Source organism: Aquila chrysaetos, chromosome Z (assembly GCF_900496995.4).
Source record: "Aquila chrysaetos chrysaetos chromosome Z, bAquChr1.4, whole genome shotgun sequence".
Taxonomy (NCBI): domain Eukaryota; kingdom Metazoa; phylum Chordata; class Aves; order Accipitriformes; family Accipitridae; genus Aquila; species Aquila chrysaetos.
In genome coordinates this window covers 77288093-77314611 of record NC_044030.1, presented here as the reverse complement: position 1 = coordinate 77314611, position 26519 = coordinate 77288093, and the positions used below count along the sequence as shown (strand labels likewise).

At 51.7% G+C, this 26519-nt stretch overlaps 1 protein-coding gene across 5 annotated transcripts in view; it reads left to right on the top strand.

Moving 5' to 3' along the window:
* CNTFR (ciliary neurotrophic factor receptor) overlaps positions 1–26519 on the top strand; it is a 212789-nt gene that overhangs the window by 46966 nt on the left and 139304 nt on the right. For 2 of the 5 annotated variants that reach the window (XM_030005484.2, XM_030005485.2), the window contains exon 2: positions 7131–7235. Coding sequence is in view for 1 of the 5 variants with exons in the window: in XM_030005483.2 (XP_029861343.1) it covers positions 23047–23085 (39 nt within the window). In the remaining 4 variants the exon portion in view is untranslated. Of the gene's footprint in view, positions 1–7130; positions 7243–22999; positions 23086–23951; positions 24035–26519 lie in introns of those variants that run through there. The other 3 variants (XM_030005486.2, XM_030005483.2, XM_030005487.2) reach the window with 3 other exon arrangements.

The window sequence follows — 26519 nt, the reverse complement described above, 5'->3', positions numbered from 1 at the left end:
GGGGCAGCAGCTTTAGCAAGACCACATTGCATGGGCTGGCGCAGCTTGAGATCCCTAATTCATAACGGTGTTGTGATGTGAGGGCAGTGGAGCTATGTGTTGCTTTAGGAAGCTGGCTAGGAAATAATTAAAGGCAGCTAGGGTGGAGAGAGCAAGAAGAAGTTAAACCAGCTGTCAGGGGATGCAACAGGTTTCCTTTTTCTTCTGTGGCTTGGTAGAATTTGTCATTCTAGCTTCTGTCCAAGTTTCTGAGCTTCAGCCTGGGTTTTTTCTGCATATCCCGAGCATATAGGACATCCATTCCCTTATGTATTATACAGTAGTTTAAAGAGGATTAAGACAATAGCTAATCTAAATGATGAATGATGTAGATTGCTCAGCCTCTGAGCCACCGGGATTTTTCTTGCACACAGATTAGTCAGCTCAGTAGCTAAATATTGGGGCAAACAGTATAAATCCATGCAGATAAGCCTTTCTGGCTTGAATAGGATAGAAGGATTTCGAAATGGGCTTCGACACCGCTCTGCGTCTTGTCACAGCGTCTGCGGCCGCATCGCTGACACGACGGATGGGGAAGGAGGCCCGATGGCTGCTGATGCACAGCCCGGGTGGCTGAGGAAATAAAGCATGCAGCGCTTCTCGGTCGATGCCGTTATCGGATACGGATGGTGGCAGGAGAGGGAGGGGATCAATGCCGCTCACCTCCCTGCCACCAGAGCTGGCTGTTTGCTTGTTGAACCAGGGGTGGGGGGGCTGATCCAGCCTGGGAGACAGCAGCCTGCAGCGGGATAACGTGGGCTGGTGGGGTTTTACTTGCATGAATGGGCTGGTGTGGCTGGTACCTGCCCTCCATCCCAGCATCGGCACTGGGATGGTACTGGCAGCCCCCAGGGAGCATGACCTACAGGAGAGAGCTTGTACTGGCATGGGACTGACAGTGGGTTTTTCTTAAGCTCTGAAGCAGAAGGGTTTAAATCTTTTATTTATATGTCTGGTCGAGTCTGTCAGAGTTGTGTCAAATATTTTTGACAAGCAAAAATGCCATTTGCTTCAGCTTAATGAAAAATGATTTTTTTTTTTTCCTCAGGAACTAAAAGAATTGTAGTTTCAACTGCAAACCCAAAAAGCTCCTCAGGAAAAAAAACCCACAAAACAAAACCAAAAAACCTTCCGATAGTTGTGAGAGTTGGCTGTTAGAAGACAGTCTCAGTTGGTGTTTTGGGTCTGTGTAAAATGAGGGTCTGGAGAGCATTCAATCATATGGTATCTCCTTTTATGAAGCTTTCTGGGCATATTATTCTAATGATGTTTAATGGCACTGATTTCTTCATCTTAACTGAGTGTGTCTTTTCCCAGTCCCACATCATTTTGATTCATTCCTCTTATGAGAAGTATGAGAGCCAGGACTGGCTTGACTCGGTGCAGATGAAGAGCCGTCCTGGTGGTTGTCTCATCCCTCCCAGTGGGGATGCAATCCTCCCAGCATCTGGCTGTTTAAGGCTGAGGGTTGTGTTGAGGCAAAGCTTGCATCAGGACCAGGATTTGTCAGAGGACCTGTTCTCCTTGAATTTTCCCTGCTCCTCCTGAAATAATTTTTCTGCCATGTTTTCTGCCATTTAATAAGGAGCTGTGTGAACATCATGGTTTGGCCAACACAGTGTGTCCAGCCTGAGGTCCTGTGGCTAAGTCCTGTCTCCTCCTTCTTCCCTTTCCCTCTTCCCAGGCTGAAAAGTCTTGGTGTGCTTGGTGTGCCCTGATGCAGAAGCTGTTTTGTTCCCCTTCCCCTGTACCTCTTGCAGTCTCACTGCTCCCTTTTGGAGGTGTGAGGACCAGAGCCGTGTGTGGTGTCCAAGTGACAGTTGCATAGTAGACTTGTACAGTGGCAACATGGTCTGGTTTGGGTTAGAGGGGTGCTGGACCCTGTGGCATAGCTCACCTACTCTGCAGGACACTTGTACAAGCTCTGCTCAGAAATGCAGGGTGGATCTGTGTCTGGATTTTACCTGGTCTCCTCACTGAGTGAGATCTGGGTTAAAATTCAGCCTGGGTTGTGGTTGGCTGTGGAGAAGGTGTGGGTGCCACAGTTAGTACTGCACACTGAACCCCCCAGCTGGCTGGGTTGCGTGGGGCTGAGACACAGGATGCTGCAGGCTTGCAAAAAAGGTCTTCCCCCCTCAACCCACCTCCCCGAGATTCAGGCAAGGCTGGCTTTGCCTGAGCCCTTCTCCTCGGGGGCAGATCTCCCTTCTCCGTAACCTAATCCAGTGCTCAGCAAGGGAGACCCTTGCTTGGGTACCAGCTGGGAGAAATGTAGGGCAGTGGGACAAGCCTACGAACGCTCACCACTTGTCCCACAGCTGAAAAGTTTGTCTTGTGCATCATGAGTCAGGATCAGGCTGTGTCATAACCTGGTCCTCTGCCTTGCGTTGCATCCCCTGGGAGCTGTCAGGAGGCTGCCTGAGCCGTGCGGTAACACGGGTCTTGGGGATGCAAGCAAGGTCAGATGTCTGCTCAGAAATGAGATTGGCGATGATGCCACCAGTGCTGACAAATGGCCTGTCGTTAATCTCTGACTCACGGCAGCGGAGAGGGCAGTGGTGGAAGAAACCCATGAGGTCACTCGCAGCTTCTCTCCCCAGGGAGCTGCACAGAACTTCTACCCTGAACCTTTCCAGATGGGGTGGGTGCCCATCCCCAGGGATGGTGGGTGTCCCTATACGCCTGCCCTGAGTGTGTTTGTGTGCAGGTGAAGGTGCATGGCATAACTTCAGTCTAGCTCCAGTCAAGCTCCTAAGCATCTGGGAACTGGCCCCATGGCGCAGATGGCAGGAGCCCTGCAGCCGCTGTTGGGGACTGGATTCCGGCGTGCGACATAGCTCTGGCCTAGCAGTGGTGCAAACAGGATGAAGGTTGAAACAAAGCTTGTATTATCAGCGCGTTGCAATACCATTGTGATACACGAGGTGCTGTGCTGCTGGGAGGTGCTGCAGGGAGCTGGGGGAGACCAGACCTGGGATGCTCAAACCCTGGCTGTGTTGCCTTGTGCTGGGGTATTGCCTGGGGCCAGCTCTGCTAGATGCTCAGATGTCTCATAGAGCAGCCTTCACCTCTTCTCTTGCCTTTTGAGTCACTTTCTGTGCTTTTTATAGAAAGGATGTCTTTCCTCATTTGTAAAAGACTCCTTGGAGGTTATAGCCAAAACAGCCAGGACCTCTTGTGGTGCTTGATGCTGGTGGAGATGCTGCACTCACTGCTCAGCCATGCTGACAAGCTGCGCAGGTCTGAGCTGCCTTTTGGGGCTGCTGTTGATGCTACGAGTACAAGCTTTGCATATGTGTGCATATGTGTGGGGAATAGGTGACTTTCTCCTCTGAATTATTTGGGGTTTTTTTAATCTCTTTCAGGATGAAAGAAGACACAGTTAACTCACCTCTGACTCCCTCCAGACACTTGAGTCCCTCGGCTAGCGCTGGGGAGTTGATGGACAGCAGGAGACAGGGGCATGTGGGGTGGGGTTTCTTTGCCTGGAAGGGCGGAGGAGAAGGGTGCACTGATGGGGATGAGGAGATACTGGTTTGGGGAGTGCGAGGGCTGCCACAAGCCCAGACTGCTGCAGCCACAGCACAGCCTGAGCTGTGCCCCCAGAATCCTCCCCCTCCACCTTTGCTGAGCTACAATTTCATTTTTCACTTTTCTTCCATCCCCTCTTAACTGGAAGAAGTCCTAAATAAAGTTGCTGTCACTTTTATTTATGGGCGCAGGGGAAGAGACGGACAAAAAGCCTGTGTGCTCCTGACAGCTACAAAGCAGCCGGCTGTTTTTCTTCGCTCACGTTGGCGAAGCTATCGATCCGGGCGCAGGCGAGCACCTTCCTTGGGTGCGTGGGGCTTCCATGTCCCCCTGCCTGGGGGACTTTGGGAGGATGGATGGAGGGGGCTTTGCCTCCTGGCTGCTGGCCGTGGGGCTATTGCAGGGCCAGGCTTGTCCGGGAACACCTGTCCAAAAATCCTGGACCCCCAAAAATACAGATGCGTGAACTCGCCTGCCTTAAAAATCCATCACAGGCTTCTTGTCTCCATCTTGATTGGTTCCAGTGAGGTCAACTTTTTTTAATAACTTCTGGACTTCGGCAGGGAAAACTATTTCCTTCAGGAAATAATATAATTAAGGTTGCCTGACACTTCTGATTATAAGCCCCTGTCTTCAGTTGCTTGAAACTACGCCAGCCTTTAACCATTTGGACTGAAACTTCACATGTCTCTGCCTCCGGCTGAATTTTTTTGGAAAATTTTAGCAAAGAGGGTTTTAAGCTGCTCTCAGAATGCAGTTTGGGGGAGAAAAAGGCATTAGTTTATCCACAGCTTGAAAAAAGAAAAGAAAAGAAAAATTCTTACAGTTGTTGTACCGAAGAAACTCTAGTATCTTCGCGCTGTGAGAGCGGGTCTGATAGTTATGGGGAAGATTTTCAGCCAGGTGTCAAGGATCTGCTTGTTGCTGACGCCATGAAAATTCACTTTCCGTGCGCCAAGTTGTGAGCCTCTGAAAAACACTGCTGTGTGGGTGTATTATATATGGCGTGTGCAGGGAGGTAGCAGCCGCTCTGCTCCCACATCAGGAACTGCGCTGCTTTGAGCACATGTGAGTGCAAAACCTACGCCCCAGCTCTTGCACGGGATGCCTTGCTCCTGGGAAACTGTGGGCCCCTTCTGTTGGTACAAGTAAAACTCATTGATCCCTGATTGACATAGCCCTGGCTTGTGCTGGGTAGAAAGATTTTTGGCAAATGCTGTGTATTTGGCTTTTGGGTTTTTTTGCAAGAAGTGGTTCAGTTACGCCTTTAGCCCTTGCTGTAGCATGCAGATGCGTCGTGTGAGACATACAGCATGCAATGCGTGCTGGGCTTCCTTCAGGGTTTTCAAGGGACTTGTTTGAACAGTTACTGCTTTTGCATTGCAACGATTGCAGGTTTCTCCTAACTCAGCTTGTTGCTACAGAAATTGCCAAGAGTATTTCTGGGGGCAGCCCAGTCAGGCCCTATAAAGCAGATGTCGCATTGGTGAAGTGTCCTGAGTGTGGTATTGCTGGGACCTGGAGTCCTGGTGATGTGGGGTGAGCTCAAGACTGGTGCAAACCCTCCTGCAAGGACCTGCCACAGGACTTGTCCCTGCTCTATGGCTGGTGATACTTGCTCCTCACCTGAGCTGCGGTCAAGGCTGTCCCCTCTTTTTGGGGCAGTTTAGCTCACAGATCTTCTCGCTGGCTCAGTGGGAGCTCATGCCCTGAGCCAGGTCCTTCAGCTGGTGACCTACTTTGGGCGTGCTGAGCTCCTCCAAAACCCAATTTGACCTCAGTCTGGGGTTCTTAAAAAACAAATCCATGCTTTGACTTCCATGGGGAAAGCTGGAGTGCTGGACCTGTGGCAGGGCTCGCGCATCTCATCAGGATGAGGCACAGAGGTGTCAGGGGGTGTCAGTCCTTTCCATATGAGCAGGTTCCAGGGACATCTCTCAGCAAAGGCATCGGGATTTTGCACTTTGTACCCAGCATAACACACTGTCCCTGCAAGAGCTACGTCCTTATGGCTTGTGCAGAGGATGCTGCAAAAACCTCCCCAAGGGTGCTCAGTGCTAAACCCATCTCTCTTGTCATATCCCTGCCAAGCTGGAGCGACAGCCCAGGCAGGTCTCTGGCAGGTAGTGACGAATGAGCCTTGCCGCTTGCTGTAGTCTGGTCTCTTCTGTTCCGCTTCATCTGCGAGTAAAAAAAAATAAAAAATAAAAAGTTACATTGGCATTGCAAAGCAAGGGGAGGCTTGGTGGGGAGGAGCCCTCTCCCCTTCTTGCCAGTCACTTGTCAGCTCTGGGGTGCCTGGCAGAGCAGCTTTTGAGTGATGGGGCGTTGCGGGTGTTGGGCTTGGGGCAGCTGGAGTTAAATTTCTTCGTTGGCTGACACCTGACAAGCATGATAAATTGCGGCACACCATGGCTGCCGGCATGACAAACGGTCCGCTTCCCTCCTTTTAAGCTCTGGGAAAACTTTTTAATTATTTCCCAGCGCTTTGCAAATGAGGGTTTCTCCATCAGGCACCCAGCAGAGTTTGGGGGAGTTTATTTATTTATTGAGGTTTTGTAGGTGGTGGTGGGGTGGGTGGGAGTTGTAGTTTGGGTTTTCTGTAGCATCCTCTGGCTGACTCATCTGGGCTTTGGGTGGGGTCCCGGGGGGGGGCCTTTGGAGAAGCTCGTAGACTCGGGGTCGGGTGCTAACTAAAGCACATGGTGTTCCAGGCATGGAGTCGCTGTCACCCGTGGGAAAGCGGCTCTGCAGGAGTGACTCCCAGACTTACCTCTTGCCAGCGGAGTTTGGCTCCTATTTTCGTTTTTAATAAGGCAGAACCATAAGACTTTTTTTTCCTCAAACTGTTTAAAAAGGAGGGGGAGAACAACACAAGCTCAGCCACAAGAGCTAGATAATGAGCACAGATCTTGACTGATAATTTGTTTGTCTAGCACAAAAAAAGCGTATTTGCTGCTATAACTGAAGGCACGGCTGGTTACAGTAATGCCTCAGACTCCACCTCACTAGGCAGCACGTCACACATAGCACAGAAAGTCTCTCTCCTGTTTCCAGTCCTCAGTGTCCGTGCTGCAAAGCCATACGTGCGTGCTTTCCTCTTTACACTCCCAGGTTCAGTCGGATTGGCCTCTCCCTGCGTGGTTTAACACGTGTGTGAGGCTTTGCAGGATTAGGGCTTAGGCAGTGCAAGACCTCGTGGGCAAATGCCTTGGTGCTGGGCTGACGTTTTAGTGCTGTAACACTGTTTTGGCTGGGGAGCATTGCTGTCTGTCTTTAAAGAAGATCAGAGATGGCCCAAGCTGCAGTATTTTTTTTTCCCCTCTCCCCTTTCATGTCTCTAAATCAAAATATTTAAGCAAATGCATGCTTTGGGGCTGGACTGTGATGCTCATGTGGGAGGGCTCTTCATCTAAACTAGCCTCATGTTTACACCGGTTACCCCCAGCTGTCAGGGCTGGAAAACAGATGCCCTCCTCCCTTGGTTGTTTTCTAAACCTGAAGTGGTGGCGGAGCTCCACCTGGTAACCTGACAGGTTGTCTCTTCTGTTTTGTTGAAGAAAATCCCAGATCTGAGCGGCGAGGATTGGTCAAGCAGCCAGAAGAATCCCCCAGACGTGGATGAAAAATTGGGGACACCCCAAGGACTCTGGACTGGTTGAGAGGTAAGAGGTGGGTTAAAACACTTGCTCATCTGATTTGTCCTCATTTGGTGTGCTCTGGGCCACGTGGCTGTGGTTGAGCTGCGGGCCATATGTCTTTTGACTAGGATGGCGTTTATTAAAGTGTGGCAAAAGGCTCTTCCTGGCTCTGGTGTGTGAGCAGCCCCATGGCCACTGTGCAAAGAGGGCAGATACTGACAGTGGTTATTTAGGTTGTGGAGGGCCAGGTTTGTGAGAACAGCTTGGAAAATGCAGATGACGTGGACTGTACATGGGAGGCTTCTCCGTAGAGAGCCCTTCCACTTCAAAGCCCTTAGGACAGCTCAGGGATGTGTGGTCTGACTGGGGTAGCAGAGATTCCATGATGGCTGAACTGCTCTGGAGCGGGTAAGTATTACCCAGCCCTGCTTTGTGGTGGGAGGTGAGGTGCCACCTCTCACAGACAAGCACAACCTCAAGCTCTCAGCTCTGCTGAGTGTTTTTTCTGCTTTCCTGCACTGGAGGCTGCAGCATCATAGATGTGATGAACTTCCCTGGGCTCTGCTCTGCTGAAAAAGGGCTGCATCCCCCTGGGAGACCACCACTATCAGCAGCCATGGTCAAGGGGTTGCTCCACCTCTGAGACACGTTGCATGTGTTCTTTGTATGGGATAACATAGTGATAACATAGTGTTGCTTGAGGAGAGGTTTGGGGTCATCTTCTTCAAGCCATGGGGACCATGGTGGAGCAGGGGAGGGGCCTGTGGATGGGGCTGCCCCATCTGGGGACGCAGACCCTGTGGAGCCATGCTGGGGAAGCCGATGCTTGCTGGTGCTATGCTTGAGAAATTAAAATGATGAATTAAAATTTAACAAGTCTCTAAATGCCAGGCAAGGACATCTTAAGTGGGAATTGTCACTGTTTGACTAGTGCAGCCTCCCACTTAGCTAAAACTGAGTGGCTTTAATTACGTTGATCTTGAAAAAGCAATAGCTTACACTCAAGAGGAGAAACTGTTGGCAAAAATAGCAAAAAGTGTCATGAATTTTCCCTGTGCAGCTCCCCTGCCCTCTTCCCCCACATCGTGCTTCCCAGGGGTGTTTTGCAGCCCCTTTCACCCTGGTTTGGCAGAGTCCTGTATCCTCTGAAGCCACAGGCAAGGACAGAAATGCTCCCTGTGTGCAAGGCTGAACGTGGGCTGTGGAGTTAAAAGCTCAAAGTTAAGGGACCGCAGGCATGGGCAGCACCTGATGGAGCCGCAGTGGGGAGCGGGCTGGGGTCTGGGCATGCAGAGGTGCTCTGCAGCAGCAAAACGCTGCCCTCAGCATTGCCCGGTGGTGTCATCCATGGAGTGCTGTGGGATAAGGACCCCTTCCCTCCCCATCCTCGTTATGGACCGACCCACCCATGGGACTCCTCACAGCTCTGCAAATAGAGCAGCTCGAGGAGGGTACGTCGCTAATAATACCAATTACTGTTACATGCTGGCTACAAGGTACACTGGCAGTAATGGGATCCAGGGGGATGAAATGAAAGCGATATAATACAGTGAGATAAATTAGCATTGTAAAATTAGCCATGGGTCTAGTCAGGGATCTGACAAATGTGTCGCAGCTTCGGTACAAGCTCTGAGCGCTGCTGAATTGGATTTAGTGGCCCAGAGCAAGGCAGATGGGAGCAAGGGAAAAAAGAGTTTATGAGGGGTCTCCGTACACACATGCTAACGGTTAACGCTGCTTGTTTCTTGCTCGGCTTTGCTGAATGATACGTCCCCTGGCGCCCTCCCGTACGCGGCAGCGGAGGAATAAAAGCCCAGCCCCGTTGATGTGCTGTTGGACTAGCTCGAGCCTGGCAGAGAGATGGGAAGGGGACTGGAGAAGCAATGGCAGGCTGGTACTCCTGCCAGCCTTGGTGCCTCAGCCGCTGGTCCCTTCCTTGCGTCACGGCCGTGGGCTTCCTCTCCCAGGTTTTCTCCCAAAGGGAGCATCGATGGGGTTCGGCTGGGATGTATAGCAGGTGTTTGCAGAAGTTTTAGCCTCTTAGGGAGGGTAGAAAGCCAGTTTCTGCTTCCCATGTTGTAGCCTGACCTGTTTTCCCATGCCCAGCTGGGCTCTGGGGCAGAAGGATGACTAGAGCTGGGGATCCCACAGCATGGGGGCTTTGCCTGTTCACCAAGGGTGTACGGCCAACTCTTTGCAGTCCAGACACACACATTATCCTTCCCCCTCTGAGGCAGAGGGTGGAAGCCAGGAGATGTTTTTTGTGCCTTGTGGAAGCTGGGAAATGGATGTGGCTGGTTCCAGTGGGATCTGCTTCCTGGTGGCTCATTAGGACAGGCTCCGTCAGAGGGATGCGAGTGGTCCTGCTCATGAGCGATGGACAGCCGGTGAGAGCCTCTTACGGATTTGCAATTGCAGGCTAATTGCATGGTTAATGGCTAGCGCATTACACAGGATCTAGGGAGGGGCAGGCATGATTTAGGTCTGGTTTGATAAGGCATGTCATGTGGCTCATTTAATACTAATAAAAAAGGGGAAGAAAAATTCTGAATATGCTTTGTAGTGCTGTGCAGCGGAGGTGGCAGTGGCAGAGGGCTTGCAAGGGGGTCTGTGCAAGGCCTCTCCAAGTCATGCCACGATGGTGCAAGAGATATGGTGGGTACACGGCAGACGTGTCTGCGGGAGAGGACCGGCATGTCACATCCCTGGGGATGAGATTGCAGAGGGCAGGCTGCTGCCCTGTGTGGTTCTGCAGCAGCACCAGGTTGAGCAACAAATCCCAAGGGATTGTCTCAGCGCTGCCTGGAGCATCCCAAGAGTCTTGAGTGAACTTGTGTACTGAGCCCACATGGATGGAGACCTGCAGAGATGAGCTCCAGTTTGTGGGAGGTCAGCCTGGATGCTGCCAGCTGTCCCTGCATCCTCTTGCTGCAAGCAAGGCACAAGGTGCAGTGGTGACACTTTTAGGATATCTCAGACCCCAACCAGACCCAGGGCTAAGTTGTGCTGGCAAAACCAACAGAGTGGTGAACTGCAGCAGGGGAGGGAGCCCCCTCCCTCGACTTTGCTGCCAGAGAAGTCATGATGTGGGACTGTGGCAGGGAGCAGCAGGACAATGAGCCCGCGGTTGCAGTGCTAGTAGCACCATAAATAGAAATACAAATTCTTGGGTTCTTGTGCAGCAATGATACATCTTGTTTCTATTGACTTTCTTAAACCTCTAAAATACATTGTAGATTGATCTACAAATCTGCAAAAAGCACCTGTTTTTTTTAAAGTCTAAAGCAATTTTCTGCCTGCTCCTTGTGGTTGGCTCTGAACAGACACATGTTCTCTTGTCCTATTTGAGGCTGGCGTGCTGCCACGGTGGTAGGAAGTTTAGTAATACTTGAGCTGGATCGATTCAAGCCCATTATCTGTGCTGCCTGGGACTCGGCGGCAAAGGGGAAAAAAATACTCTCCCCAAACGCATCAAAGCCCTGTGATAAGGACACACGGTTGGGCTCTATTTATAGATGGACAGATGTCTTGCCAAAGCTCTGCTGCTGTCACTTGATTATGCAGTTTTTGAGTGTTTAGCAGTGTTTGGGTCTGAAGGAAGCTGTTCTACCTTCTGGCTTAGGTGCGTCCCGTCCAGGTACAGCACACTGTGGTACTGCTTTGAGCTGGGATCTGTCGTTCCTTCAAGTAGGGACCTGCTTTTTGGATGGTGTGGTGGTTTAGGCCCAGCTGGCAGCAAAGCACCACGCAGGAGCTCGCTCACTCCTCCCCGCTGGTGGGATTAGGAGGAAAAAATATAACAAAAAGCTTGTGGGTCGAGACAAGGACAGGGAGGGATCACTCACCAAGTATGGGCATGGGCAAAACAGACTCAACTTGGGAAGAAACAAAATCAGTTTAGTTTACTGCAAATCAAATCAAAACAGGATAATGGGAAGTAAAACCAGATCTTAAAACACCTTGCCCCCACCCTTCCCTTCTTCCCCAGCACAGCTTCAGTCCCGGTTGTCTCTCCCTCCTCCCCCCAGCAGCACAGGGGGACGGGGAATGGTGGTTGGGGTCGGTTCCTCACACCTTGTCTCTGCCGCTCCTTCCTCCTCAGGGGGAAGACTCCTCACTCGGCCCTGCTCCACCGTGGGGTCCATCCCACAGGAGGCAGTCCTCCATGAACTTCTCCAACGCGGGCTGCAGTTCCTCACAAAGTTCCCTGGCGTGGGTCCTTTCCGCAGGCCGATCTTCAGTCACAGCCTGCTGCAGCGCGGCCTTTCCCATGGAGTCGCGGCCATCTTGGGGGCATCTGCTCCCCGTCTCCCCTCCGTGGGCTGGGGGGGGACAGCCTGCTGTCCCACCACGGGCTGCGGGAGCATCCCCTCCTCCCCGCTCCTCCTCCCCTCCTTCCTCACTGACCTCGGTATCCGCAGAGAGGTTCCTCTCACATTCCAATCCCCCTACCCACCACAGGTTCCCCTTCTTAAATCCGTTCTCCCAGAGGCACTACCACCATCGCTGATGGGCTCACCCTGGGCCAGCGGCGGGTCCGGCTTGGAGCCGGGGAAGCTTCTGGCACCTTCTCACAGGAGACACCCCTGCGGCCCCTGCCCCGCTACCAAAACCCCACCACACAAACCCAAAACAGATGGGACAAATGAAGTGGCTGGGAGTTCTTGTAGGTGCTTGTGGGGTCAGTGACCAAGATAAGGTCTGACCAGCAATCCCTCATCTTGTTCTTGCATCTTCATAGACCCACAGGGACCTCGGAGGTCTCCAGAGCAGAAATGCCACCAATGCTACATCAGATCAGTGTGGCTGTTTAGCTGAGCGTTCACAGCTTAAGCAAGGACATCCCCCATCTCCCAGGGTACCTGGCCCTCAGTCATGCCACCCTCCCAGCAAAGAGGTTTTTCCTTCTGTTCACCCTAAACCTCCCAAGCAGCAACATGTGGCCACTGCCATGTTGCATCTCATGCACTTTCCTCCTTCATCAAATACTGTCAAGGACATTTGAATCAGTACGAGCTATGCAAACTGCATGTTTGGAGTGGTTCCTCAGGCCACGTTAGCACAGGTCTTGCCGTGTATGTGCACATACATCTTCAGTGAGTGTATGGTTTTTGATGGAATGGTGAAAAGGGTGGGGTGAAATGGGTCACCACCTTTAGATTCAGTTCCTGGCATGAAGGAGTGCCTGTGCTCATATGATAGAGTTGCACTTCATTTGCTTCCATACATTGCTTTGTCACAATAGTCATGAAACTGGGAACGGGAGAAGGGCAAAGGCTTCATTCTGCCTAGCTTTGAGTGTTGTCGTTAAAGGTGCTGTGGTGGTTTTCCCTCAGTTATGACCCTAGGAAGCAGCGGCCTGATGTGACATTGCAGCCACAGTTTTTCACAACAGACTTGCAAAACCATCCAGTTTGGAAGGCAACTCAGAGGTCTCATGTCCAGCAGAGGCTCTGTCCTGAGCAGGAGGCTGAGATTGGACATGGCTGCTCAGGGCTTTGTCCAGCCTCTTCCTGAAAGCCCCTGTGTATGGAAAGAGCATACTCTGTTAGGGCCACTGTTCCAGTGCTGGTGGGCTCTCGAGGGGGGGAAAGTTTCTCCCTGCATCCAGTGGGGACCTTCTGTTTCAGCTGCTGCCTGCTGTGACTCATCCTCTTGCTATGTATTGTTGTGGAGAGCCTGGCTCAGTCTTCTCAACAACTCCCCTGGCCATCTCAGTGGCCCCTGCTGAATTGGCTCCAGTTAATCAACATGTGTCTTGTCTTGGGGCTCCCAAAACTAGGAGCAATGTCTTGATGTGGTCCAAGTGCTGCATGAGCTGCTGGCTGTGGCACTGCTCCCGCAGCCCAGCCTGCTGTTGGCCCCCTTTGCTGCTGGGGCAGTGCGGCTGGCTCGTGCAGGGCTCGCTGTCTGCCAGGACCCACGCTGGCATAGGGTGGGTGTCCCTATGCCTAAGCCCTGCACGACACCATGGCAATGGGCTGGATATTTCACAATAAGTGCATTTTTTGTAGGCTTCAGTGGATTGTGGCTGCAGGAAGGAAGTTGTCCATGGGCAGGTTTGGGGACCAAGACCTGACTCTTTTTTTTTTTTTTTTTTTTTAACACATCCTCTTGATCAGGTGCAGGATAGTTGCATGATGGCTTCTGGCTCTGTGCCATTCCCAAGCCTGGGAGAAAGGAGATTTCTCCTCCCCAGGGTGTTCATAATGTGTTCGTCTGCATGGCTCCTGCCGAGTGCTCTGAGCATCCCTTGCTCTCCACTTGGTTTTAGTCTGTCTCCAGGGTGCTGCTTAGCTTTGCTCATATATTCCTCTGATGAGTGGGGAAGACAGGAAGCAAATACCTTTGTTACAAAACCACATATGGGCATTCAACAGGTGATGACACTTCCCCAAGCTATCTGTCTAGTGAATGCACTTTTCCCCGCTTGTTTATATTCACAGGAGTGTTACTTAGCTGCTCAGGTGGGCCATAGATGTCAAGAAAGATGTTAGTGTCAGGAGAAGGCTTTAATGCAAGGCTTCCTGCTGTTCTGTGTGACGGGTGGTGGATGAGAGCCCAACGTGCCAAGGACTGTGGGTGTAGGAAAGGGACTGTCTGCTGGGTCTGGCACAGGAGCCGTGGCTCGGGAGAGAGGCAGCAGTAGTGCTGGAGGTGACTTTTTACAGCTGGCCCAGGATGCTGAGCTGCAGCGTGACTGAGATGATCATTCAGTAAATGAGGGCTCCTATGGAGGCAAGCAGTGTTTTCCAATTAAAAGAAATAACCATCAGCAAGAGGGACTTACTCCCTGTGAAACCATTTTAGATGGTGTCATGGCTGCTGCAGGTTTCGTGGCTCCTGGAGAACCACGGTGGTGGATGCCCCATACTCTGTGCAGTAGAGCTGAGGATCGCGGGGCCACAAATGTGGGGTGCATTTGCCTGGGGTGGGAGCTGCCCCACTGAGTCCTGGCTCTGAGCTATGGGGCACCGTCATCAACCTGGAGGTGGGCATATAGCTGCGTAAAGCCGGGACCTGCTGCATCAGATGGAGAGGGGCAACATGCAGACCTGCCTCCTCATGGCCCCCCTTAATGCCGAAGGAGAGTGGGTGCTGGTGGGGATCCATGGGAGGAGCTGTTCAGCTGCGATGGAGATGGGCAGGATCCCACATCTGGGTGGGAAGAGGAGCGAAGGGCTCAGCTGCACACACCTGGATCCCTTCCATGGCCATGGTGCTCCCAGGGTCATGTTTGCTCAGCACCAGGAAGGCTGTTTATAGAGGAGAGAGAGTGCAGTGCTGATGGCACCCCTTAACAATGTTTACTGCATTATTTTTCCCTTTAGGATGACTCTTTTTAAGCTCTGGATAGGTCTAGGAAGCCTGCACTGAGGCCCCATGTCTTCAGGGCAATTTACAGCACACACCAGCCCCTCAGCATTTGTTACAGCCCCTAACAAGGACGGCTCAGTGCTGCCCTTCAGTAAGATCACATATTACCAGCTCTTTTTGCTTCCTCTTGCCCTAAATTGTTGCACTTTACATTGAAAAGGAGGGGCATGCACGTGGGGGCCAGCACAATTTATGGATCAGAGATTTATATGCCGCTGCGACGCTGTATTTTTTCCCCACAGTGACACTTTATTGCCACAAATTACCAAACAGACAAGGTTACACGAGTGACAGCAGGCAGAGTTGTAAAGGACAGGAACAAACGGCAGCAGAAAAAGTACCCAGAGGAGAGGGGGAGGTCGGGCACCAGGCAGAAATAAAACAAGGCGGGAGGCGGGACAAGCGTCAGAAATCAGCTTGCCTTGCAGGGGGATGCGTGGGTGAAGCCTGGGAATCGGTGTGCCGTCTCCTGTGCATGGGCATGCCGTGGGGTTGAGAGAGCGGCAGGTGGTCTGAGTTTGGATGCTGTAAATCCTTGATATCTCTTTTTTTTTTTTTCCCCCTCCCCCTCCCCCTGCAAAGTTGCAGGGTGCTGCTGCAGGCTGTGTTTTGCAGGGGGAATTGCAGGTTTTTAGTTGCTGCAGGTTTTTCCCTGTATGCTGGGTGGTATCAGCAGGAAGAAGCATGCTTAGAAAGTGAGACTTCATCATCCTTCTAAGCACCTTCCATCCCTAGCAATGTTCAGCCCATAGTAGGGGTGCTTGGGGAGGTGGTGGGGTCCCTGTCCTTGCCTCTGCACTGGCAATCAGTAAAACCCTGAAGCAACCTGTGCCATACAGAGCGGATAGATCCAGCTCCCCAGAGGTGGGAGAGCTAGCAGACTCTCATCCTGGGCTGGCTGAGGTCTTGTTGTCATCCCAACCATGGCACCAGCGGTACTGGAGTTGGGGCTGCTCTGGGCAAATCCCAGGAGCACTGTGACTCCCGTGAGAAAGTTATTTGCAGTCTTGTTTTCTCAGCTTGGTTTTCAGCACTCTGCCTATGTGCTGCAGGGACGGTTGGGTCATCTCCTGGCTTCGTTTGGACATCAGGCTTGGATCTGGAGGCTGAAGGCTAGTGGCATCAATTTTTCTGCCTCCTTGGTATAGGGAGGGAGGTGCTGGGGGGGGGGGGGGGCGGGCAGCATTCAGAGGGTTAATAAGAGGTGTTCTGCGTTGCAAATGGTTGCTATATTTCCTTGCTTCATGGTTGTGAGGGGAGGAAATATCCCTGGCTTGCCCTTTGGTGGGACAGGATGGTCATTATGTCCATCTATATTAATACATTCAATATACATGATGGTGCGTGGGGGACAAGCACCGGTCCTTGGGCAGAGGGGCGTCTGCTTTGCTGCCAAGTGTCTGCAGCAGCCCTGCTGCGACATGCTTCGGCTTTGGTTGAATGACTCCGTCTGCGCCCACTCACCCAAGTTAGATCAGCTTAACTTCAAACGAATGTAAAAACTGAAAGGCTCGAGAACGGCAGAGGTATTAAGGCTGCCTTTGAGCTGGAGATGCTACTCAAAGCTGCTGGGGAGCTGTCACTCTATTGTTCTTGCAACAAAACACTACCGGAGGAGCTGAGAGCCTCAGAGACTCTGGAGCCACAGCCAAAATTGCATTTAACTAGCAGAAATGTGCTACAGCCATAGGGCTCCCTACACCAGCCCTAGGGAGAGCCGGCACTGCCATGTGCCACCCTCCCTGGCAGCAAGATGGAGGGGGTTCAGGTCACCTTTGCACCATGATGGACCATTGCACAAGGCAATTTGACTTGTCCATTCCCGTGCTTGTAAAAGATAATTTCCCTTGAACGCAATGCCGTAAGCCAGGTATTTAATCTTGCTTGAAGGGAGCATGTCTAACGCATGCAGGGCATCACAAACAATAGTAAGCAATCAATAGGCTAAATCCTGAGGTCTCTTACCCAGACTTTGCTGGAGTAAAGGTTGACAAAGTGCTGAGTAGTTACTCGAGACTTCAGCCCGGTGCTGAGGGCAGGAGAAGTGATTGACTGATTTATTGATGATGCATTTCACTATGAATCTAGTCTGTCTGTTAGTCACAAATGCTCATTTGAGCATAAATCCTGGGCTGCCGTGAGCAGATAGCTTCTCCTACAGCAGAGCTGGGCAAAAAGATTTCAGATGAATGGCTTACTTGGTGAAAAATAGTTTTGGATCAACGGGAATAGCTTGTGTTTCTGTGTTGTGCTTGGTGAATAGCCGCAGCAGAAGAAAGTGAAAGCCCACTTCTGAAAAAGATCAAGCGCTGGGTTTTGACACAATGTTTAGATCTCCTTTCAAACCAGTTTTAGGTTTTCTTCCCAAATCAAAAAGCCAGCCGAGTTTCAGAAGATCCCTCTGAAACCCTTTTTCCTCGCCCTCTGTGCCTGGCTTCTGCAGTGAAGCAGCGAAACATGGCACTTCTTAAACCTGGCGCTGACTCGCTGCGAACCCGTACTTCATTTATTTTTAGTTCACCCAGCGGTGTCAAGGCTCAGGCGCTGGTGGGCGTTTGTGCGGTGCTGCTAAGCTGGGGGCTGGGACGTGTAAGGCTGTGGAAGGGGCAGCTCTTGCACCTCTGGGTTTGCTCCTGCACAGGGGGACTGGGCTTATCCTGCCTCGCTGGACCCCTGGAAGGCTTGGGGGGGATGACAGCAACCAACAACGCCTCATCCCCTGTGCAAGGTTAGGCAAAACATTAGCTGTTTCTGCGGGAAAAGAGTGTGCAGGCCTTGTGGAGGTGTCCTATGGAGTAACCTTCACCCCAAAGCCTCAGCAGGTGGGGCATGGCTTGCTTGCCCCCCTTTTCTTGAATCGTCATTTTTTTTTGATCCCTTAAACTGAGTAGTTTCTTATTAATTCAGGAATAAAACAATGCCACTCTGTCACCTCCATGGCTGTAGTGTTGATTCTTCTTTGTTTTGAGGCTGGCTGCTGCTGGCTACCGTGTTGTGGCTCCTGGAGCCTGTGCTTGCTCTTTGCAGCTCATGGATACGCCCGTGGTAGGTGCCGTAGGAAACGGCTCAGACAGATTTGTGCGTGTGTATATGCCTCTCTAAGTATTTCCCATTAATTAATGGACACTGGAGTCTGTCGTCTGTAATGAGCACTCACTGGCAGGTGATAAATTGCTTGTATGACAAGATGGCAGTGAATGCTGGGCGAGCCGTGGCTGTCGGCGCTGGGTTTGGGAGCAAGGGGCGAACATTAGTCAATATCTGGATGGGAAGCAGGATGGTGAAAAGCCCAGCAGTCGATCGCAAGATCCCCAGTCGCAGCAGTGCTGCACCAGACGCCACCGTTATGTGGCAAACCCCAGCCCCATTGCTGCTTTTTGATGTGGAGGGAGGGGGAGGAGGAAGGGGCTTGCACCGTGGTGGCCACCCCTGCTCCACAGGGACACGGGCTGGAGCTCAGATGGATACACTTAAAGCAACCCCTCCTTGACCCACACTGGGTTTTGCTGCCTTCCACAGCCCAGAGAAGCCACTGTGTGCCAGGGCCTGAGAACTGTGCTTCAGCAGTGCCACCACCAGACATCCCTGCCATGCCTCACCTGCTGGCACCACCTTGCAAACGGTGGCACAAGGCTTGGCTGGGCACCTCTGAGCGAGACCAATGCTGTTGGTGGCCTCGCTGGGCATTCAGGGAAGCAACTGTGTCTGTACCACCAGCAACTGGGTCTCAAGCCACCAGCGAGTGGTGGTTGAGGTGCTGCGTTGCAGAGCGATACAAGGCTGGTCCTTATGGATGTGCTGGAGCACAGGGCTGGGTATGATGGATCTGAGTCGCTGGTGTTCACAGCCTGTTCAGTCATACTCCTCTACTGAGCCCAAAGTCTGAGCCCGCACATGGGACATCCATGCCAGGGAAGCAGTGCTGGCACCAAAATCTACAGGCTCCAGGGAAGCAGACACAGACTGAGACTGATTCTTGCTGCAGCCCCAGTGGGACTAATCCCTGCTGCATCCCTCTGGAGCACACCATGCAAGCTGCACGCTGTAGATCCATCTCCGTTTTGGCTGGCACACTGAAGCTGAGGTTCAGTCACCTGTTGTGCTCATTAGGACTCCAGCAGTCAGAGCAGGGATCCTGCTTGGAAGGACATTGTGGGTGCTGGGCACCGTGTGGGATCCCCCCTGCCCTGGGACCTGTCACTCTTGCCACAATGCAGAGGGAACAGTCTGCATTTACTGGGGAACTGAATTATCTGCTTCCCCGAGTGGGGAAAATAATAATAATAAAAAAAGTACCTTCCACTAGGTCATGAGCTATTACCTCGAGGGGCCCTTCATCAGCTGATGAATTCTACTTAATAAAATAAATACTGAGAGAAAATGTAATTGGATTTCATTTATTACCCAGTTCCGCCTAGCAGCCCCAGATTATACAAAAGCAATTAGAGAAAGCTCTCCATTAATAGCTATCTTCAAGCCGCCCAATGGGCTCATTCCATCAAACCTTCTGGCTCGTGTAATTTCCTTTCTTGGAGCTCGCTTCTGGCTGGGGGAGGATGTGGGGTGCGCAGCGCCATTGCCAGCGGCCTGTAAACAAAAGCAGCTCTGTCTCTAATGTTTGCACAGGCATCGTCTTCCCAAACACGTGGTTCTGCCAAAGGGTCTCCTGGTTTGGGGCGAGAAGCCAGAGCACCTGGGCAGTTTGGCTGCAGACTAGGACTTGGTAGTGCCTGCCCTGGGCTGGGAGCATCCTTCCGCTGCTTGGCATTGCCATGCGGTGAATCTGACTGTGCTGCTTGGCAGTGGATATGCAAAGTCCCACAGGGGCATCGGGTGTGATGCTGTCCCCCTTGGGATGCAGCTGTTTGTCTGGTGCTGATCTTTCCCCTAATGCCATCAGGTTGCATAGCAGCTTCTGTCTCTGCCAGCTTGTAGGGACACAGCAGAATACTTCTGCTTCCTTGCATTTTTGCTGGGAGCTCGAGGAGTGCCTGGGACAGCTTGCTAAGGTTGGGTAGAGGAGCGTGTCTCATAGCATCTCTCTGAAAGTCTTATGGCAACACAGGGAGGCATGTTTGAGGCCTGTCACAGGGCAAGGACAGATGTCTGGCACTTGCATTGTCACTGAGGACAATGTGCAGGTTAATCTGCAGCAGAGGCTTAGCCTGGTATCTTTACTGCTAATCCCTGTTCACAACGGTGGATGAGGAAAGACAATTACAGTGGAGATGGCTTGTAGGGGGAGAGATGCTGATTGATCCTGGTGCATGGTTAGTGGTCCAGCCTGGCTGGTGGGAGTACAAGGGATGTATAGTGTGTGCGTACAACAGTGAGAGGGTGCAGCCCTCTGCCTCACTCTTCCAGTTTCTGCACTTGCAGCCCTGGAGGGAGGTTATCCAACTATGCTGCCTGCTTTTGGGTCAGTCTCATTTTGAGGGGGGGCCTCTAAGGACCATCACAGCAGACCCAGGGCTGGATGGAGAGAATGGATTTTGAAGGTTGGTCCCCTTGCTGTTTGGAGGAGAAAAGGCTTTGGAGGCCAGGGAGACTCTGGGCTCCTGCCTGGGGTTGGTATTGCCTTCTTGTTGCCCAGTTGCTGTCACCGCGGGGAGAAGCCAGTGCCCTTTCTCACCTCAGAGAACTGACTCTGTTCCAGCTGGTGGTTTGATGGAGCTGTAGTGGCTCAGCAGGGGTGCGCCAGCCCCAGTCGTGAATGGGAACCTGCGCTTGGCTCCAGAGTCTTTGGTCTCCCTTGCTGCAAACGCGCTCTCTACCTCACTGCCTCTTGCTGTCACCTTTCCTGGCTTACTTTTCATCCCTGCCTTTTTGCACCTCCCGTAGCCTCATCATCCCTGGCAAAGGGTGTAGGCGAGGGGAATGGCATGGCTGGGAAGGAGCTGATGTTTAGATTCAGACAAGAAACAACATGAGGCATAATGCAACCAGGAAGGCAGAGGCAGATGGAGAGGGGTGGCAAGAATATGTGGCTCTTTGTCTTCGTTACAAGGCTCGTGTCTGTGGTCTTGGTTCTGTGCTGCTTGCCAGCAAGGGAGGGATGGCCAGCGAGCAGAGGTGTGCAGGGAGAGTTTTGATTGCAGGTGGCAGGGCCGGTCCTACTGGATGGTGAGGCAGAGAAAAGCAAAAAGGGATTTATTATGGAAAGCGAGCATGGGAGCAGAGGGATGCGGGAGGGTGATGTGATGGAAGAGCCAAAAGTGACCAAGAGGGATGCACCCCTGGGAAATGCCTTGCAAGCTGTCTGTTCACCCTAGGTGCTCTGGAGAAAGGAGAAGTGAAGGGGGGTGTTTGAGAGCACGAGAGGGGGTATGGTTGATGCTGATACAACTGCAGAGGCAGGGGATTTGTCTTGGCTGGTGAGATGGAAGGTGGTATGGGGCCACCTTGCTCGGAGAAGGAAGAGGTAGAGCATGAGATGGTGAAACCGCAGGTCTGAGAAGAAGGCTGAGGTGTGGACTAAGGTGGAGACCTTTCTAGCATGGAGTGAAGGATGTGGAAAGATCAAACACAGGGTGTTGGGCTGGCACCAGCACTCCCTCCTCCCCAAAGTAGCAGCTTGTCTTTGGCCTGGCAGAGAGGAGGGTCTGGGGGTAACCTTGAGCTCAGATATGAGATGCCAGGACAATCTCTGAAAGAAGTAAACCCATCCTCTAAGGAAGAGAGAAGACCTCAAATTTTTTTTTTCTGAGCCAGCCAAACGCAGTGACCACATGAAACCTTCCTTTTTCATCTCATTGTTTATTTTTCACAGGGGGCTTTTATTTATATCCCCTTAACATCCATGCCGTTAAAGCAGCCTTATTAGGATGCTGCCCTTCACCAAGGAACTCTGCTCTCGAAAAAGTGCATTAAAGATTCAACAAATAGCTGAGAATTGGGATTGATCCTAACCTCCCATAAATGGGAGTACCTTCCCCCATTAATCAGCCTTGGTTTTCACTTACAGGATGATGGCCTCAGTGCTACACTTCTTCAGGACTAAAAGCACGTTAAATATTTATCACAGCTGAGTATTCACTTCCCCCTCTATTGCCAACTAAGATCCACTGCTTAAGCCTGTGTCGGCTTGACAGGTTGCGTAGTGAGGTGGCATGCCATTAGGAAACCTCTTGTGCCAATGTGCTCCACTCATTTGCTGCGCTAAGCACGGAGAGATGGTGGCATCTCTCATCTTGAAGCATGGTCAGCATGGGACTGTATTATAAAGTCTCTCTGCTGGCATTTGCACTAGTAAATTAAACATGCTTGTGTTTGCTCTCTAGCAGAGACTAGAGCATCCACACTATTCCACGTCTCCTTTAACCTCCAAAATAGGATTATTGCATCCAAACTGCTCTGTGGGAGCAGCCCCTGGTCTGTGCTGAGGCTTTGCCCCGTGGCAGGGACTGCATTAGCGGTTCAACACGCGGCTGTTCGCATTGCAGCACCTGGAAACATTTCCCAGCTTATGGCCATACACATGGCTCCCATGTCATCCTCCCGTGCTGAAAGGATGCCGGCAGTGCTCTGCGTTTCCCTGGCATGCTGGGAGAGAGCTCTTATTGCCTTGCGAGGCTTGAAATGACGAGGCTTGAAATGACGGCAGGGTGTTTAGTGGTCCAGTTGGTCTAAACATATGCAAGTACGTCCTTGGTAATTGTGCCAGGTGTGCCGTAGCATTTCTGAGAGCAGCTATTTTAGGAGCATCTCTGAAAGCTGCCTTTCCTTTTTGCTCTCCAGTCTTGTGCCGGCATGTCTCAAAAGATGGGTCTGACTTTGAGAGATGCTGATAAACCTCAGAGGCTGGAAAAGGCATGTACTGCTCCACACCAGTGCCCTGGGGTGCTGCTGCGAGCAAGCCCTGAGCCCTCCCGAGCTGCGATGCTCCTGCCCTGTTTAGCTGCTAATGAAAAGCTCCCTGCAATGTTGGAGGGAGTTTTACTTCTGCACTGGGCTCAGGGCAGATTCCACTTGGCCAACTCCAGCAGCTGAGATTGAGCTGTTGTTGCTGGGTTAGTGTTTTATATATTTAACTTATTGGCATTGTCGTGATGCATCTCCCTGTCTTCACGTTTCCCCCCCCCCCCCCCCCCCCCCCCCCCCCCAGTTTGAATTACTGATGTGTGCAGCCTTGTTATAGCCGTTTACACGTACAGGCGCACAATGTGTTTCATTATCCTTGTATCAAACTTGTTTTGCTGCTGTCACGCACCAGAAAAGTTAAACACGTCTGATCAAAGGCATGTAAACACAGCTTCAAAACAAATGCCCTCGAGTCCTGCCAAAAGCACAGAGCTGTCTCTGAGCAAACCACGTCTCGTATTCCCCTGCCTGCGCCTCCCACTCCTCTGAGCGGGTGTGTGATACCGCCTGATCTCAGAGAACCTCGTGGGCTGCTGTTTGAGGTGGAGAAGGGTTGCCCGCTGTTTGAGCAAACCTCAGCGGGGTTTTGCACCAAGCAATGCAGCTGAGGAGGAGAAGAGCAGAACCTTGGCTGCGGGTCAAGAGGGAAGAACTTGCTGCGTCTTTGCACGTGTGAGACGGCAAACCCCAATGGTCTGCACTTCGCAATGTGCTGCAGCTCTGGTGGGTCGAGGGAGAGGAAAGCATGATAGGAGTTGGCTGGAAGTAAAGGTGCTGAGTATGCTTTTTGCAGGTCTCCCGTGAGGCTCCAGCTGGTGTATTATCCTGATGTGGGAGGTGCAGGACCAGGAGTATGCTCCCAAGGCTGCTGCTGCCTGTGCTCCCAGGGCATCTTTCTGGGGTTGGGGCTTGGCTGGAAGCACAGGCAGCCGATTGCATCCTTTATCCCCCTCTTGTCGTAAGCGAGATGAGAGGGGCCAGGCAGAGGGACTGGGGAGGGTGCCAGACCAGGAGCTGCTTCTGTTCTGCCCGGTTTCCATCCCTGGGTGGGCAGGGAAGGGTGAGGTGAGGTGAGGTGAGACTTGCACCCCTGGCTCAGGGGCCCTGATGTCACTTGATCTCCCTTGAGAATGCTAAAAGGTAGGGGATGCTCTGTAATTGCAGACAAGTTTTCATCTTATTCCTGCCTCTGGGAGGACTAGATGCGCATCTTAAACAGGAATGGAAATCTGTGGGCTTTAGCAGTCTCTGAAGGCAGGTGTTTTCAGAAAACAGTAGCTCCTTTCAAATCTGCCAAAAACCTATTCACAGCTTGGCTACGGGCATGACCAGCGAATAGTTTGGGAATTCATGAGCTTGTGAACTGACCCGGACTCTGCAAATGAGTTGCCCAAGGTCTTTGCCAAATGCTTTTGAATAATGGGCATGTCAGAACCAGATGGGGTTGCAAATGGCAGGTTATTAGTGCCCGCCACCTGTGCCAAGCGGTGCTGCAAATGTGTGCAAGCACTCCGGTGTGAGCAGCACTGCTGCGCACAGGGCTCGTCCTGGGAGCGAGCGTGGGAGAAGCGGCCGAGTTGCTGCAGGTAAGATGATCCAATGGGTCTCCTTCAAAGCACCTAATTGTGCTAACGGGGGAGATAAAAATGCAATCATCCCCCCACGTTCCTGCCGGACAGTCCCAGGCAGGCTGCGAAATGCCCTGCAGGCAGTGGGGACGTGGTCAGAGGTTAACGACAGTGTCAGCCTTCATAAATCATCCCTAATGAGACTTGGGAAAATGTTGGGTTGGAGCCTCTGATCATGGCTGTGCTGTCTTTCCTTTACTTTGGGATTTTTTCCCATTTGATTTTTAGGGTTATCTGGGTGAAACCTTTGTGAGGCTGAAGGTGCTGGAGGCTTTCCTACTGCTCTGGGTGGTGAGGGGTCCTGAGCTCTGCCCAGTCTCTGTTCCTGGCAAGGGCTGGCTGATGTGCTGCAGACTAAATGCATTTTCCTCCTTTTTTTGTCCTTAAGGAAGTAGTTCGTGCATCGCTAGGGTGCCAGAAGTCAGGAGGGTGCCAATACCAGGAGGGTATTGCTGGGTCCTGGTGCAGAGGAGCAGCACGCTGCATGCTCGCTGATGCTGGGGTTGGGATGGCTCAGGGTAAAGCCTGAGTCACAAACCCTGGCTGAGCCAACGATGCCTGTGGGCAGCATCCTGCCTAGCCACCGGACAGCCCAAGGGCTGCAGGGACCTTCTCTCGAGGTGTCCTCCCAGCCCTTCTCACCAGCATGGGGACCACACTATGGGCTCCAAACACTTTGCCTGGGAGAAGTCCATCCGGGAAGCGGGACCCCAAATAAGAGGCTTGCAAGGTGGGAAGAAGAAGCAGAAAGGAAGTTATTGAGGTCCCCACCAAAGGCCACCTCTGGGGCTGGCGGTGGTGGGCTGCTCTAGCCCGTGTGTGGTCCCTGAGAAAGCTGCCAGCCACTGACTGGGACACTGGGAGGAGTGAAGCAGGGTACATTGAATATTCCCTCCGATTTATTATTTATAAAGTACTGTCACAGCCCTGGAAGTGTTGGGACTCTCAGAAAAGCTGTAGGAATGTACTAATTAAAGAACACAATGGGAATGTAAATTGGGAAAGCTCCCCAGGGAGAAGCAGCCCTGGGGGGAGCTAATTTGCCAGCCCCCACTCCTCCCCTGCAAGCTGGCTGAGACACTGGAGCAATTAAGGAGGAATTTGAGTGTTAAATATAATCTGGAATTGTGTTTTTGGCTTTTTTTGTAATTGGTTTATTTTTCTCTTGGGTAACAGTGTTTCCAATTCTGTAATTGGGACTTTAACCCTCTGCTCTGCTACAATAAAGGCTGGGTTTTGGGGTGGTTTTTTGGTGCTTGTTCAGTGTTGAAAACAGATTCAGATGACTCTGCCAGCACCAAGGTGGCAAGTCACCTCCTTAGAAGTGATAAAGCTGGATGGAGTTGGTCACACAGATGGCATTGTGGGATCTTTGCAGCCCAGGGCAAATTCAGGAGGCTCCCAGAGAGTCGCTTTGGGGGCTGCTGTACCTCCAAACTGGTGCAATCAAGTAGATATGGCACCAGGGCAGGGCTAACCCCAGCTAATCTGGTAAAAGGCAATCTCTGGCTTTGGAATAAAATAGCAGTTTTCAGAGTCATCTCCTGAAACCCATCCTAAGAGTATGGCTTTTTTGGTTGGTCTTTTTGCCTGCCCATTTCTCTTCTCTGTGGTCTGGCTTACTCTTTTGTGCTGGTCTGACTCTTGCCTTGCTTGGGAAATATGTGTATTTGGTATCATTTCAACTAGGCCAGTAGGGTGGACTCAGGGCGGTGGCTGTGATGTATTTGTCTTTTTCTGTAAACTTCTTTTATACAGTCCAGTGCAAGAAGACAAATGAGGAGACTCTGTCACGGATGCAAGGTGAAGTAAAGACATGCTGAGGCTGTGGTGGTCAGCGAGGGATGACCATCAGCTCATGTGCTGCTTGGTGTTGAGTTTGTGGGTCAGCTGTGTCTCCATGGCTGGGTTTGCAGTTGAACAAAGGGTTTGTGTTCTGGGTTTTTTGGTTTCCATCGCCTTGAGCGGACCATTTTTATTGGAAGGGGTCCTCAAAGCTTGTAAAAGGGCTTTGAGAAGAGAAGGAAGTGATTGCAGTTGGGGTTTTGTGTGATGGCTTGGTCATTGGATCATTTAAGTTAGTGCTCCCAGTGTCAGGCAGGAACTAGCCTGTTGCCGGGTCTTCCTCCCTCTCTCATTTTTATTTTTCTGATTAATTTGAATATTTATTCTGTTTTTTTCAGTTGGCATTAGTTACCTGAGATTCTCAGCCGTTGCTAGGTTCTGTTGGCAGGGGTTAGAGGGGTCTCTAAGCTGAGACATAGGAAAATATGATAGATATACTCATGTGATATGAGTAACCTCAGAGCTGTAGGATTTTGCATGGCTGCGGGCACTGACTTGCTCTGGATAAACTAGTTCTTTGTCATACAACAGCATCCCTGGTCCCAACCCTGAAAAGCCTGAATTCAACCTAGCCTGTTGCACAGCACAGCATCCCTCT